Below are 16,109 nucleotides of genomic sequence, written 5' to 3'. Positions count from 1 at the left end.
GCACTTTAGCAAAACCCTTTTAGTAAATATATTACTTACCTTGTTGACATATGTTAAATAATTAACTAACACCGCTTTGATCAATCTTCCTCTTTAGATAGCGAATTTAACCCCCATAATAATAAACGAAATCATAAGTGAGGTTTTTTTCTATTGCTTGCGATCGATAAGGCCGGTTTTTCTTTGTTTTAGTACCAAGTTCGCATACAAGCTAGCTAACTCTTCGAAAAAGATTAATCAATGGCTTCATCATCATCATCGTCAGCAGCTAACAAGAAGCTTGTGGTGCTAAAGAGCTTAGACGGGGAGACGTTTGAAATTGAACAGGAGGTGGCGATGGAGTCCCAAACGATAAAGAACATGATTGAGGACGTACGACTGTGTTGACGCCGGTATCCCTTTGCCTAATTAATGTAACAAGTAAGATCCTTTCTATGGGTTATAGAATACTGCAAGAAACATGTAGTGAAGCCATCATCAAACGAGGAAGGCGTTGATAATCATGTTTCCGAGGAGGATCTGAAGGCGTTTGATAAAGAATTTGTTAAGGTTGATCAGGGGACTATTTTCGATCTTGTCCTGGCTGCAAACTATATATCTCAACATCAAGGGCTTGTTGGACCTGACCTGCCAAACTATTGCTGATGGGATAAAAGACAAGAGCGCAGAGGAAGTCCGCACGACATTCAACATCAAGAATGATTTCACCCCGGAAGAGGAGAAGGAGGTTCTTCTTGAGAATGCCTGGGCTTTTGAATAATTATTAAGGTCTCAACAGTAGTTTGCATGGGCTTCTCGATCGTTTTTTTTTAGTAAATCTAGCTAGAACTTTTTTACGTGTCTTTTACATGATTTTAGTGCTATTATATTATGGGTATGCAGTATGTCTCTAGATGTTGTTTGGATTATGTGTTGAACGTACTCTTAATGGTTTATTTTTTTGTGATTGTTTTATCTTGTGATGCCTTTGAACTTTTATTAGATCAGTGGTTGCATTAATATTATGAGTTCAACTATAAACAAAGTATTCCCCATTCTGCAGCAAATAAAAGCGACTATGTACGGCCTCCATATTATAAAACATTATTGCGTCATAGTCGATAACAAATTTTGGGTTAAAGTAGTCTTGTTTAAATGTATTTAGTGCTTTTTTCTCTTTAATGACATTTAGATGCACAGGCATGTTCAATTAACCATAATTCTGATAAATATGTTCGAGCATCAGTAATTTTCAAGCCAAGATCAAGCCGTTTGTTGTGAAAACTTTTCAAGCAATTGAAATTTCATTGTAATGTTGAGCCAACAAACAAAACACAGGTTGGTTAAGAGCAGTTAGTTGCCTTGATTAAAAAATCTCACAATTAGGAAGACCTGTTAAGTAAATAATTTCATTATAAGCATCCCGGCCTGAGCCAAGAAATACAGCACGTATTCATCTAGAAGAGTTAGCTGCCTCGTTTGGGAACTCTTCTACGTTAGCTATGGCTGATGCTTGCCGCATATCGAAAGGTTCTTTGCATATAATTTTCCAACATGCATATATTTTTGAAAAAGAAAAAGAAGATAAAATAAAGTTCGAGTCACCCAGATTAATTTCAATCTTATTTGATTAAATTTTACAATTATAATTTTCAGTGAAAGAAACTTCACCAATGACAACATGTAAAGTAAATATTGACCTCATCATTTGCCTTCTCGATCGACAGGCCAAACTCGAAAGATATCACCAATGACCACATGTTAAATTTCCTAAAAGTTTCCAAGAGAACAATGCACCTGGTCTATAAATTTTATAAACATGTAGTATACTAGTATTCAGTGTTGCGATTGCTTAGTTAAGTGCTTTTCTGTTGAGGTGGCTGATCTCTAAATTACCAAACTAGCCCATTACAAGTATAATTACCAGGGTTGAACACTATTCAGTACAACTTGCAGAACAGATCACGGACTACATTAGCCCTTTTACTAGCTAGTGTGTGTTTTCCCATTGGGTTGATGTCGGTAATCATATTTCACAGGTTTTTTTTAGAGAAACAGAAGGTATGAACACTGAAGTCATGAAACTGAAGTATCATATAATGGCCTAAAAACAGCTTGTTAGGAACTTAACAGATGATGTTGATCTACATACAGTATTGGATCATCATCCAATGAACAGGGTTCTTCATGAATCCACACTTGATAATCAGACTCTACAGCTTTCTTTAAGGCATGTGTAAACGAAGTTTTAGAATGATGAAACAACTGATCAGCAATCTGATAGATGACTCTGGTGACTCTCTTCGACAAGAGCGTAATGCTATGTATAAAAGTTGTATCTATTCCTGGATGTTTTGTATTAACTTTGGTTTTCAATACATATTGCCCTTGAAATGCAATTTGTGTTTAACTACCAATATGGCAATATGACCAACTTTTCAACAGATCTGTTTAAAAAACATGGAATCAGCCATTGTTTCTAAGGGGTTTGATCTAAACAGGTATATACAAGATCATCATATTAACCCTAAAAGCCACACCTATTTGAGCTGAACAATCTGCAAAGTTTCAGAACCTCTTCTTATACATGGTGATTCTTGTTTCAAAAAGAGCCATTCAAACTGCATAAGAAGTAAAACAAGAGTACGAAACCCACATTTTAAAGTTCCTTGTCAGGTATCAAGTGATACTAAACCTCGGATCGCACCAAACTGCTAAGTTTCCTAGAATAGTAGAGTTTGATCTCAGTTTATAAGGTCCGGATACCTATTGGTCCGCCTATATTGAGCTTGTATTAGCATTCTTAAGTTCTTTATATAGTATACATAATACCAAAACACCAAATAACAACATTTGACGGTAACGCCGATGAAGAATATCAACTACATTTTCAGAGCAATTCTATGAAAGATTTGGACACAAAGCTTTTCAAAAGTTTCATTTGAAACAGCAGATTTGTCAGACAAAGAACCCAATCCAGCAAAAAAATTTACTCTGGATCTTAGTGAAAATGAGGCTGAAGTCAGAAACGTAGAAGACTGTGACAAAAAATGGATCTAAGGAAATCAAAAGCAATAAACTGCAAAAGATGCCATCATCAGAAATGACTGATACAAAAGATTTGGTTGAAACCATTCTTATAGAAGATGAAACAGATACTAAAAATAGCGTAGTGGAACCAGATCCAGAAACAAAACAGGTCAGCCTAACAGCTTCATACGAACTAACTGTCAGAGCTAAGGAAAGATAAGGAGGCTTAGCAACAAAGTAAAAGAGTGACTCTCATGGAAAAAGTTTTAAGCTTATGAAAACTTGGCGATCTCTATCAGAGAAGAAAACAGCTAATCAACTCAAGATCAAGGGAACCGCTACTTCCCTTAAGGTCATAGGTATCCATTCATCGTGTTTACTTAAGGCCTACAAATAACCCAAACCAAACAGGACTCCCTAATCTTACTGCCACTAATAGTAATTGAACGATAAAAATCGTAATAAAGGTTCTAAAATCTAAATCAGCAACAAAAAAAAAAGGATAAAAACAGCAAATGTGTAGTTAAAATAAACTCAAATTGAAATCAAAACATTATCACATGATTATTAGCAAATGTGTGATACTTATAGTCTACAAAATGTAAAACATTCAAAAGTCTAATAAAACTCGAAATGATCAACTAAAAGAAAAACCGAAAAAAATCACCTCAACGAATACCGATTTCTTTGGTTTGCGGGTCACGAACGATAGACCTAGTAAGAATAGGCATTTTACTTCCAGCAATCTGAATAGCTCGTTTAGCTAAAGCTTCAGTAACACCCCCCATTTCATAAAGAATCTGTCCAGGTTTCACTGGAGCAACCCAATAACTTATAGCACCTTTCCCTCTCCCCATTCGGGTTTCCGCGGGTTTCGAAGTAACCGACTTGAATGGAAAAACACGCACCCAGACTTTCCCGCCTTTCCCACCACCACGTCTCACATTCATCTGCAAAGCTCTTCGACCCGCTTCGATCTGTTTGGATGTGATTCTTGCGGGTTCTAATGCTTGTAACCCGTACTTGCCGAAACAGATTTGGGCACCGTCTTTGATTCCGTCGATCCTGCCTTTTCTGTATTTTGGGAACTTCATTTTTTGGATGTTGACGCCGTTGAAGAAACGGGTTTGAGTGAGGTTCGTGGGTCGGGTTATTGTGGTTAGAAAGTTTCGGAGCATTTTGGTAGCCATTGACATCAAGATTGCGTTGAATGTTTTTGTTAGGGTTTGAGATTTTCTTTGAGAAATAAAAAAGGTGTTAAGAGAGGATGAAAGAATGAATGAGATATTTTTTCTTTGTCTGCAAAATCTTAGGGGCATAGTTGTCTATTCGCTTTCAATTCACCTGTATACTAATAAAAAACCCTCCGTCTTAACTTCAAAACTTATTGGTCTTGATTGTGTGAACATAACTAGCATGATGTTGGGAAAGAATTCCATTTTCTTTATCACAAGCCATATATCAACCTGTTTTATATTAAATAATTTATTAATGTAAATGATAACATTTCGATAATGATAACATGATGTTCAATAAGTCATTTAAACAAAATAATGATATAACAAAGGTTTTGTTTTTATATGTTTGTCAAATATGTTTAAATAAAAGAGTTGAATTGAAGCAATGGTTATAATAACAACCAAATACCATGATATATTTATGGACTCTATGTAATGCATATCGCAAAATTTTGTTCAAAGGTCAAGATAGAATGAAGCAAGGTAGCTTAAATCCAAACCCATAAAATATTGTTATGAATAAAGTTTCCCAGGTTTTGTAAGATATCTAACTTCTGTGTTGGGAGCTTGGGTCTAGGCTATATGGCAAGAAGTAAAAATAAGACCTGAATTCATACGAAGCCATGCCGAGGGGATGTTTGTTTGGCTTAATGATTCACTGATGTTCACCTCAAGGTTACGGCGCTCAAGTTCACTTCTTGTTTAAAGGATGGAAACCTATAATCATGTTTTTTGTTCTTTTAACATTGGTAATAGGATGTTATCTTGCTTAATTAATTGGATGTTGGTTGAACACTGAACCCTTCGTATAATCTTATTGTTACAAAAGATTTCACTCACTTGCCATACATGGATCCTCACAACCCCGAAAGTTTATCACCTAACACTCAAACATGGCTTCACTAACGACAGGACAGTGAAGTAGACAATCTTACTTCTAAAATACTTTTTAAAAAACATCCCCGGCCTTACAAAGAGTAAAGATCACTTTTAACCTCTAAAAAAAAACAAAAAATTTCACTTTGATCCAAACCTAGATGTTGCCATTTCTAGTAAAAACACACTAAACTGAAGTTTGTGCATTTCATTGATAAATTATAGTAAAACAAAGTGTTGCCCACACAGTATCATAAAAATCAAGTTGGAACCCATCTATTATACAACATTTAATTAATTAACGACTACAATCTGGTTCACTGCTTGTTTCTTTCCGTACAGAAAAACAGAAAATGATGGAGAATGGTAGGACTGCTGTTGCTCACCACCCTTTCTGCCAAAATAGTATCATTCCATTAACGATCACTCACTCCAACCACGTCCTCTTCTTTATCATACAATGAGTTGAATCAGAAAACGAACCCATAAGCAAGTCGTCCAATCGATTTCTTTCTTCCTGTGGAGTAAAAGAAGAAAGTGACAAAGGGAATGGTTAGCAATCTCAGTCACAAGCACTACAGCTAGGACTATTGCTACTCACTACTTGCCCATGTCAGTTGCTTCGTTTTCACTACATTAACTCTTCTATAACTAAGAAGTATAACATTTGGCAAAAGACCATAAATAGTATCAACATGCTATCACTAAGATCAGCAACTCGATGCTGCACATTAAAAAACTGCAATTGGGGGAAATAATAGGAGGGTACTTAACAATGAAAAAGATAGAAGCATTTTATGAAGAAAAGCACACATAACTATAACAAACTCTCACCAAACACAATACGACCTAACAAACTTAAAAAGGACATACAGCTAGTTGTACCAATATTACCAAAATAGATGATTAAAAACATACTACAGAGATTTAAGCAATCCAACCAGTTTCAGCTTCTTTCCATCAAGCATCATTCAAGCTTGACCATGGATGTCAATGACACCAATCCAATCACTGTTCAGATCAACTGAAACCAGAAACGGTTCAAGAGTCTGATCTCCATCCTGCATTAGAGTAGCCAGGTTGCCCATTATAACCACTCCCCATATTGCCACCAGCACCTGGCCCTTGCTGATCTATGCTTGGTACACCTCCTGGCCCAAACCGCCCACCGGCAGGAGCTCCATATCCACCTGGGTTGCCATTGTACCCATCATTACTGCCATAGTTTCCGTAACCATAGGGCTGACCACCATACCCAGAAGCTCCACTTGCAGATTGACTCATTGGTGCAGAAGCAGCAGGACCACCTCCAGCAGCATTCCAAGGAGCATTAGCTCCATATCCCACATTCGGACCATAGCCTGTCCCACCATAACCAGGACTTTGACCACCCCATGAAGTTTTCATTGCACTTGGGTTTCCATATGCTCCGGTAGGACCACCATAGCCAGTATTAGCACTGCCATAACCACCAACGCCGTAACTCCCATATCCTCCATAACCAGCATTAGGATTTGGGCCTCCAAAACCATAACTTGGTTGTCCGTACCCAGAATATGGCGGGTAGCCACCACCAGCATTATTCTGCTGCATGAATCTCTTACCATCCATTTGATTATCATATGAACCAGCATTGTTACCTTGATAGCCGCCAGCACGACCACCACCACCTCCACCACCAGGGTTTGCATCTTTAGGAAGTGCACGTTTCACCTCAACAAGCTTATTATTCAGTTCATGGAAGGTCTTCTGCACAACTCTATCAACGGCATCTTCTGTGTCAAATGAGATAAAACCAAATCCTCGAGGCCTGTTAGTGTTTTGATCAAACATTATTACTACATCAGTTACATCACCATATGCTTCAAAGTACTGCCGAAACTGTTCCTCGGTCAAAGTGGATGGCAATCCACCCACAAAAATCTTTTTCGTCCTATAATTTCCCGATCCTCCAGAGCTTCTTGCAATATTATTTCCTGGTCGAGATGTTTGCTGTTCTTCTCTGGATAAAGCTCTCTTTGCTTCCACCTGCACCCCACAAGTGAACTAAGCATGCAGCATATGGACATGTGGAAACACAAACTTACACAAAAAGAATGAAAACCCAATATATCACAAGAAATACACACAAGATATTTCACATAAAGTTTGATACAAGTTAGCATGCAACCCATAACACCTCAAAGCCTATAGCATCTCTACCTACCTTGATACCCATTTTTACAATCTGGACATGACAGTAACTATGCAGACAATAAATTGACACAAATAGAAAATCACAATTATGCAAATTCTAATACTAGTCAAATGCAACTGATATTATTGTCAATCTTAAGGTTTTCACATGGTTTGACTAGTATTTGCCCGTGTACTTATATTTCATATCAATCTTATGCAACGTGACACGCAAGACACTGAAACTAAAATGGCAGACAAACAATGTATCCAGTTATACATAAATTGCTATTGTAGATAGTGGAGCATAGAGATTAGCTTTACATAAATAAACTTCCAAAGTTTATGTTTTAACGTAATTAACTCTATTTTTTGCACTTTTTATGTAATCTATCTTTACAGAGATGGGTGCACTTAGAAAACATCTCAGGTTCAATCCACCTTGAGTTTAAGTGAAACCTGATTTATCACAAATAATTTTTTAATCACGGGAAGACCAACGTACTTTCCTATTTGTACACGGTTGCCCATTATACTTTTTTATTGATGAGGTTTACCCACATACTTTTTTTTTGTACACAGTTGACCAATATTACTGACTATCACAGGTAAACCGGTCAACTTTGGGTCAACCGTGTACAAAAAAAAAAGTATGTGGGTAGACCTTATCAATAAAAAAGTATAATGGGCAACCGTGTACAAATGGGAAAGTACGTTGTTCTTCTCGTGATTAATCCAATTTTTATCAACGTTCATAAACATGTACTTTTTAATCAACACAACTATATATTATATTGTCAATTGTTTCCTTACATTCTATCTTCATAATTATGTCTATATTATAATTATACTCTTACACACAACTCAACATCGTTCCAATATAGATCATTTTTAAACCACACGTTGAAAATGAAAATAATATAATTCATCCCGGACGTACAACGCATGGGTCTTAAGACCTCGTTACAAAGAAAAAACAAGTTTTGAGGTCGGGCACCAACATTCATTATTATTGGGTTGCAATGATATGCAACATCCACAACGTCAAAATGTTCAAAATTTTTGTATTTTGGGTTTCGTATGAAATATTTGGTTGTTAGTCCTTTTTTAGTAAGAAAGATTCGCATGTATTAAGTATGCGGGATCATCCATAAGATTTTTTTTTTAGCCATACATCACTACTTTTTTTTTTGATTAATCACGAAAAGACCAACGTACTTTTCCATTTGTACACGGTTGTCCATCATACTTTTAATTGATGAGGTTTACCCACATATTTTTTTTTTGTACACGGTTGACCCAAAGTTGACCGATTTACCTGTGATAGTCGGTAATATTGGTCAACCGTGTACAAAAAAAAAGTATGTGGGTAAACCTCATCAATAAAAAAGTATAATGGGCAACCGTGTACAAATGGAAAAGTACGTTGGTCTTCCCGTGATTAATCCCTTTATAAAAATACAAGGCCAACATCTGAGCATTCCAGTAAGTGAACTTGAATTACCCGTATATACAGGGCTAGGCCGATAGGTCCAACTGAAAACCGTCCAGCAAGTCCGTATTGATAACACAAAAAAAAAAAAAGATTTAAACTTGTGACCTCTTACTATCTCAACCTTACATGGCGGCTACATATACATATAGAACTATTACATTACAATTTTTATTAGAATAAAAACTCTATCGGGTGCCTGTTTTACAAGAAAACCTAAACGGGTTACAAGGGCAGTCCGATGGATGGTTTGATCATGAAAACATGGTTAGTTTACCTCTCGGATGGTTGGGGAATATTCCATCAGAAAGGAATATTCCATCAGAAAAAAAAAAGTAAGTTCTCTAGTCCGTTACATACGCTAGCAGTTATCGTCTATAGTTTCCCTATCCTAACACCAATGCCCTGGTAACCGAAACAGAGAAATTATACATTCTTAAACATATCCCTAAAACATATATATGTGTGTGTATATATATATAACTGATTTTTTTAACAGCAATCAAATATACATACAATAAATACATATACATATAGTGAGATACATATAGTGAGAGAAAGAAAGAGAATTGGTAATGTGGGAGGAGGAGGAGTTACAGTGCGGCCTTCAATAGTGTGTCTGTCTTGAAGAACAGAATCAAGAACAGAAGGATCTGAGAAAACGACGAAACCGAAGCCACGTGGACGGCCGGTGGTTTTATCACGCATAATAACAGTTTGAGAAACGACGCCGTATTTGGAAAAGTAATCACTCAGGGTTTCTTCAGTCGTGTCCCATGCTATCCCTCCTATGAACAGCTTCCCTTCGTCTGATGAATCCATCCCCCCTTTTTACTTTATTCACCACAAAACCCTAATTATTATATTTAATATTTTTCTTATTATGTTTCAGCGATTATTATTATTATTATTTATGAAGAAGAAGAAGAAGAAAAAAGCAAAGAGGGGATTAGGGTTAGGGTTTTTGAGTGCCACTCCAAAAATCCCCCGGAGATTTGATTCGGTGCTAAAGCTTTGGAAAGTTTTATCTTTTATTATTAATCACCTCTTTCGAATCTCGGATACGATGTCGTTTTTGTAAACATTATCTTCTTTACCTCCCTTACAAATTACAATTTGGTAAATATACCCTTTCTTTAATTTTATTTAACGATATGGTAAACACATATACTTTCTTAATTTTTATTTTATTTTGTAAAATATATGAACTAGTTTTCATCCCACAAGTGATTTCAAAAGATATGTTTATCAATTTCGTTACAATATGTTATGTGTTTGCATGATAAAGTAACATTTATATAATTGTGTCCAGCTAATAAATTGATAACTTTGATAAATGGAATATAAAAAAAAAAAAAAAAAAACACATTTAATAACATATATTTTATCAAACACAATATATGCATAATTGTCAACTCGTAACTTTTGACACGACTCGAAAAGATGATTTTTTGACCCGTGACTCGAAACGTTATCCGACTTGTAGAAGTCTGGACATTTTTATATACTACATAATATTGTATAATTATATAAATATGACGTGTTTATACAAAACATATAAGTTGATTATCTTAATATGTTATCAAAATATTACATATTCGATGCTTTTGTGTCATAAACTTATGGTTTATCTTCAAATTCATACTAAATGGATCAAAATACATATATAACATACAAAATAATGTAACCATAAATATAATAGATAATCATATTATCGAACTACAACAATCATAAGTTTGCGACTCGTTCTAAATTCACACCGCGACTTATAAAAGTCAGGAGAAAAAATAATCATCCAGCAAGTCGTCTCGTTTTTATTGTAAATCGTGACTCGTAATAGTCTAACAACTATGCATATATGTATAAAAAAATTATTATAATAAAAAGTTTGATTCAAATACAATGGTGTCCGGTGGTTAGGGAGTTTTTCACTTTGTGATTTTTTTTCTAAGAGGTCATGGGTTTAAATTCTTTCACATGCAAATACGGAGACTTGATAGGGGTCTTAGCAATGTTATACCCATCTACACATGGGAGAGTAAACCCTTTAAGATGTTGCCAGGATTCGAAGTTGGCGTAGACACACCAAAGTTGAGGGGTGTTAAACTATTAATTATTTATCCGTACTGTCTTTAAAAAACATATATATGATATAAATTATTAAAATATCTATTATTTTATACAACATAAACAAATCAGATATACAAAAATATGTTATAATACAGGCTTCACTTTATACAATGCAAAAGATGCATGATGTTAGCACCACATATATTCCCCTTTCTTGATTTTAACTTCAAATAAACTCTAATCAATCTAACTATTGTATCTATTAAACAAACTTTTATCTCAACTAACAAATTTTTAATATGATTGTAGTTAATGTAACAAATTTTTAATTTTATGCAAGAACCTAAAAAACATCGGGACACTAATCAAACTTTTGTTGAATACTTCAAGTTCAAGTAAGTTTATAATTTAATTGTGTTTTAGCACACATGTACTTAACTGAACTTTACCAAAGCTTTGGTATATACTTTGGGGGCAGGGTTCTAATCAACATTATTATGTTGAACAAATTGTGATGTAAGTTTATTAGGTATTTAAGCTCCCAAACAATGTTTGTAATATACATTTATAATGAAATGAACATTTTCAAGTATCTGCCTTCTGCATTGTTACATAATAAATATAATAGGGTCAAAGTGTAATGTTTGTAAGAGCTTAGGGAGTCAAGTTGTAAGAGATGAAACTAGTTGGTTGAGTCCGTTACTAACCGCTATATAACTCTGTACCAGCTCATTTGAATGATAGATATGAATATTGATAATCTTTCTTCTCCTAAATTCTTTCTTCTCCTAAATTCTTTCTTCTGCAATTCCTCTCGTAACATGCATTAGGTATAAAGCTTAACCGGGTAGAACTTAAATTTAGATAAGAAAACCCGTGAAGTTTTAGATACAAGTTCAATTTTAAGTGCAAGCCTATTTGCTGATGGGATTGCACCTAGTCGTACGCTTTCAGATTGGCAGGTTTTCTCCCATACAGCATAACTGTATTTGGACAAATAAGTCTGCTAGTTTTTTGCTTCATGAAAAAAGATTCATTACAGTGAAAGACTAAACATCATATCATTGCCATAATGCCATGATAGGTGGCTATGTGCATAAAGGAAAACGAGCCAGGAACCCAGGCTTGCCCCCTACCAATAAAGTATCTACTTCCACTCATGACATTGCTGTTAACATAGTGAAAATTGTCTCGGGCATACACATTCTGTAATAGATTAGGAAGAAGAAACAAGTCAGACTCCGTATCTGCTTGGAGTGTTTTTAAAATCGTAGTCAACAAGTCGAGCAGTCAGTTTCACCTGATAATGGATCCTGAATCAGCTCACCATAATTGTTCATATCGAATGAGAACCATACCACACCTTACATACTTCTCAGACCATTAAACTTGGAACCCATTATAAAAAAATGTAAATGTTTATTGAAATACAGATGGAAGCTTACCAAGCGAATATTCCAAGGAATATTAAGAATGGATATTCGATACATGAAAAATGTAGAGGCACCAAATTCTCTCTGCAACTTCACCTACAAAAAGATTTAAAGAAGCAAAATTATAACCCTAGAAATACTTGATTCATTCATTCCAATAATTAGTGTCTAAAAGATTCAGATAGCTATTTAAAATTCCATACTTTAGAGAGTTGACAAATTAGCCAAAGACATTCCTATTTGTAGAGTCAAACTCTACAATTTCACTAAATGATATGAATGCATTGGGATGAAGAACTCACATTCTGTGTGTTCCTTGTTGTCACTACAATTGCAGCATCTGTAAAATAGAAATGATTGTTACTCCAAATCAAGAAAGGCGATTAACAATATAAAGAATATAATCTGACAAGAACAAGAATGAAGCTGAAGGAAACATAGATACCGAATCTTTGTAGTTTTCCCTTTAAATTGACTCAACAAATCACTTGCATATAGTTCAAATAATAGAGACCTGAAAGTATATATCAACATTTTTTAGTTTTCAGCGACAAGCAAAACAGCTTTTGGTGTACATAAAATCGAATTAAACCAGGAAAACCAACTCGAACTGGTTATTGTAAAACAATGCCAATGGAGTCAACTATGACTTGTAAAGGCGGAAAATGGGTAGGTGGTCTGGCCAGGTCAGGTTTTCCCAAACGCTATTTTCAGTAATTTAAATTTTTTTTAGATAACTAGCATCTCAAATAGGATTACCAACAACATATTATTTCAACTATAATCTAGTTTTTAAATAAAAAATTAGGAGGCGTTAAATGACTACTTTGTAAAACATTCGGCCCATTTGACCAATTTTCTTAAGCATAACCTAAAGCAACCCATTCAGTTGTAAATAAGATTGATCATGCCACCTTTACAATTTACTGTATGATGACTTAAAACATCAAAGAAGAAACAGTTTACCAGGGAGGAAGTGATGCTGCTACAAGTGCTGGCGAGAGTTCCCACAACCGATCAATTTGATTTCTTAACTTTACTTCGAGATACTCAACAATTTCTTGTTCCTTGTGAAACATGTTAATAGACATCACCATTTTATACAAAAGAAATAAGAATTCCATGTACCACAAAAATGTAATAAACAATTTAACTTGAATCATGTAGCTGAAAGACTACCTTTGAGTTCCTTGTTTCATGTATATTATTGAGATTTTGAATTCTTTGAAGGATCAACTTGTGCACTCCTTCATATAGAGTGGACATACTAAGAGGTTGTTCATGAGAATTCAACATGATATGTTGAGTCACATAATTCCATCGACTTGAAATACACCCTGCCAGTAAGAGCTCCTGTCATAATTTGATATTAGTAACGCATAAGCTGGAAAGGTAAATAGATTACTCCCTCCAGGACATGAAAATCAGTCTTTCGCTCATGTAAGGGAAGTGTTTGACTACATGTCATGTGTAAAAAAGATTGACTTGTTGATATATTGTACTTGATTTCTACTAAGCTCTTATAAAAAGTACAAATAGAACCACTAAACTTTAGAAGATGGGGAAATTTACTCATAAACTGCTAAATATGATACTTAACCTTAAAATAATATACCAGATAACTCACAATTGTCTCATGGAAGATCGCATTGGCTTCTACTGACATATCTAGCCGTCCAAAAACCTGTAGCCACTGAGCCTTCGGGGCATAAAAAATCATGCCCGCGCCTGAAATCAATCTAATAGTCCGCTTATCAAGTAGATATGAAAGGGCTCTTGTTCGCCACAGATTCCACCTGATTGAAATAATTAATTACTGTTTTATCATAGTTTAAGGAGAAGTTTAACGAGTTGATGACTGATGAATATGAGACGAGACATGAGCTCTCACCAATGATGAATATAAAACCAAATCAATACCCCATCACAAAACACATGTAGCGTTAAGATACACACATACAGTGATGAGAAAATAAAAGAATATTGTTTTGCCAAAAAACAATGTTGGCAAAGAGGTATTTCTGTTGAAATTGTTAACCTAGCATATCTCATGTTAATCTGGTATGATATCTTAGAATACAAATATCACTTACAAAGAAGCTGCTACGTGATTTTGTTGTTCTTGAAGGAAGTCATCGGGAACCTCATTTGAGTTTCCTTGTCCCATGGTCTTGGCAAGAACATTCACACTTGTCTCTATTGATGAAACACATGAGACCGCAAGTTGCCTTTTTGTAATTCCCCCAATAGCAAATGTTGACAGATCAACTTTCATGTCATCTTTAGCCTTCGGATTTAGAACATCATCAGGACAAGGAATAGGCAAAAAGTCCATTCCCTCTTCATTTTGCAGAGTCAACTTGTCAAGATATACATCCAAGTAGTTAGTTTCTGTCCTCTGGAGTTCATCAAGGTCCATTTCAATGGTTGCTTTTAAAACAGCTTTTAGATGTGTATCCCTCATTGGTAGAGTACTAATAAAATGTTCTATTGTAAAGCCTCTGGCTTTACTAAGTGTAGCAGATGACATATGTGTTAGCCCCTGCTTATGAAAGAGGTAGTCAAGTTATTCACAAAGGACTGAAACTCAAACTTTATAAAAGGTTAACAAAAGTTCTCACTTGCGGAAAATGAGGATCTGATGTCAGTTTAGATAAGGCTGTGTCAACATCATCTAAATAATCTTGATTGCCTTCTATGCTCTTGAACACCTAAAAAGAGAGACAATAAAGTACTTAATGTTATGGATAGGCACAAAAATTTACATCTATTTGAGCAATCAATTTTGTTACTGCAATTCCTTACTTGCTAACTTTTCCAAATCGGCACATTTTGACTCTATGTAATCGAAAACATAAATACCGTTCGTTTTCCGTATGTACTTACAAAAAACATCTGCTTTTAAGATTATGACCACTAATAGCTCATAATAATCATATGGGTCTCAAGTTGTTCTTTTCCCAACTACTTGAGAGTTTCGAGCAGTAAGAATCTATCAAAAGGCATAGATTGGCAGAAACATAATTCAAAAACATTTTTTAAAACTGAGACTGCTTACAAGTTTGCTGATCCAGAAAAATAAAAAAGAAAGTGCCTAATTAGTTTTAAATTCTCAACCAAACAGCCACTTAAATACTAATTTGCATCCATAAAAAACAAAATAAAAATAATAAAAACCTGTACATAAAAAGCACAAGCAAAAGTAACAATAAACCCTAAACAATCAATAATGAAATCAAACTTATAGATATGAAACAATAAAAAAAAAAGAGAGAGTAAATTTGGAAAGTGACTGACATTTTCAAAGAAAAGGGCCCATTGGAAGGCCTTTTTAATGTTGATGGGATCCCAAAGAGCAAAATGGCCAGAAGATTGATACCCAGAACCTAAAATTAATATATCCACAAACCCTTTTATATATCTTAACAAATCTTGTACTGAGATTGTAGATATCTCCTCTGCTGTATCCCCCATCTTCTTCCCCTCTGCTCTTTTCCCGCCCTTCTTTTTCTCTAGTTTCCCCCCCTTATTTCGTTTAAAAAAAGGAGATTATTTTGTTTTTTAAAAAAATGAGAATTTGTGGTTGTTAATTTCTTATAACTTAATTTTTTAACCTATATAAAAAATATGGGCTCAATCATTTATGCATTATACAACAAATATTAAAATTTTTGTATGTAAATGGTTCTATCTTTTTTTTTCTTCTGAAAAGCAAGTTAGTAGTTAGCATTTGAGACACCACCGTGACATTGAACCTCGCATTATACAATAGATATTAAAATTTTAGTATGTGGATGGTTTTATACCCAAGCTTCA

The 16,109-nt window shown here is 34.8% G+C and overlaps 3 protein-coding genes, 1 long non-coding RNA gene and 1 pseudogene across 4 annotated transcripts; 1 reads left to right on the top strand and 4 right to left on the bottom strand.

The window, feature by feature from the left end:
- The first annotated feature begins 240 nt into the window (after positions 1-240).
- Positions 241-760, top strand: LOC122592077 (annotated as a pseudogene).
- Positions 761-3,548: 2,788 nt separating this feature from the next.
- LOC122592666 (50S ribosomal protein L16, chloroplastic-like) lies at positions 3,549-4,328 on the bottom strand. The gene has a single exon (XM_043764950.1). The coding sequence runs from the start codon at positions 4,326-4,328 to the stop codon at positions 3,678-3,680; it is 651 nt and encodes a 216-aa protein (XP_043620885.1). The 3' UTR covers positions 3,549-3,677.
- Positions 4,329-5,892: 1,564 nt separating this feature from the next.
- Positions 5,893-9,794, bottom strand: LOC122592737 (heterogeneous nuclear ribonucleoprotein 1-like). Its single transcript, XM_043765032.1, has 2 exons — positions 9,388-9,794; positions 5,893-7,151 (listed from the first exon to the last, which is right to left on the bottom strand). The coding sequence occupies exons 1-2, from the start codon at positions 9,610-9,612 to the stop codon at positions 6,165-6,167; spliced, it is 1,212 nt and encodes a 403-aa protein (XP_043620967.1). The 5' UTR covers positions 9,613-9,794; the 3' UTR covers positions 5,893-6,164.
- Positions 9,795-11,706: 1,912 nt separating this feature from the next.
- LOC122594600 lies at positions 11,707-12,304 on the bottom strand. The gene is made up of 2 exons (XR_006323043.1): positions 12,161-12,304; positions 11,707-12,066 (listed from the first exon to the last, which is right to left on the bottom strand). It is a non-coding gene; the product is annotated as an uncharacterized LOC122594600 (long non-coding RNA).
- Position 12,305: 1 nt separating this feature from the next.
- On the bottom strand, positions 12,306-15,767 carry LOC122592076. The gene is made up of 9 exons (XM_043764284.1): positions 15,591-15,767; positions 14,915-15,004; positions 14,387-14,835; positions 13,921-14,089; positions 13,473-13,646; positions 13,260-13,360; positions 12,739-12,807; positions 12,596-12,633; positions 12,306-12,389 (listed from the first exon to the last, which is right to left on the bottom strand). Exons 1-9 carry the CDS (start codon positions 15,765-15,767, stop codon positions 12,328-12,330), a joined length of 1,329 nt encoding a protein of 442 aa, XP_043620219.1. The 3' UTR covers positions 12,306-12,327.
- Positions 15,768-16,109: the final 342 nt, after the last annotated feature.

This window comes from Erigeron canadensis, chromosome 3 (genome assembly GCF_010389155.1).
Source record: "Erigeron canadensis isolate Cc75 chromosome 3, C_canadensis_v1, whole genome shotgun sequence".
NCBI lineage: Eukaryota > Viridiplantae > Streptophyta > Magnoliopsida > Asterales > Asteraceae > Erigeron > Erigeron canadensis.
The sequence above is the reverse complement of the archived record's forward strand: the minus strand, read 5'-3'. Positions and strand labels throughout refer to the sequence as shown.

What these genes read in the sequence shown, in the direction of transcription:
- LOC122592737 (XM_043765032.1), bottom strand. Translation starts at nt 9,612, where the DNA reads ATGGATTCATCAGACGAAGGGAAGCTGTTCATAGGAGGGATAGCATGG. An exon ending in ACACTATTGAAGGCCGCACT is followed by an intron (nt 7,152 to 9,387) that starts GTAACTCCTCCT and finishes TGTGGGGTGCAG; the next exon opens with GTGGAAGCAAAGAGAGCTTT.
- LOC122592666 (XM_043764950.1), bottom strand. Translation starts at nt 4,328, where the DNA reads ATGCCCCTAAGATTTTGCAGACAAAGAAAAAATATCTCATTCATTCTT.
- LOC122592076 (XM_043764284.1), bottom strand. Translation starts at nt 15,767, where the DNA reads ATGGGGGATACAGCAGAGGAGATATCTACAATCTCAGTACAAGATTTG. An exon ending in CAGATCCTCATTTTCCGCAA is followed by an intron (nt 14,836 to 14,914) that starts GTGAGAACTTTT and finishes TTTCATAAGCAG; the next exon opens with GGGCTAACACATATGTCATC. An exon ending in CAACAAGGAACACACAGAAT is followed by an intron (nt 12,390 to 12,595) that starts GTGAGTTCTTCA and finishes ATCTTTTTGTAG; the next exon opens with GTGAAGTTGCAGAGAGAATT.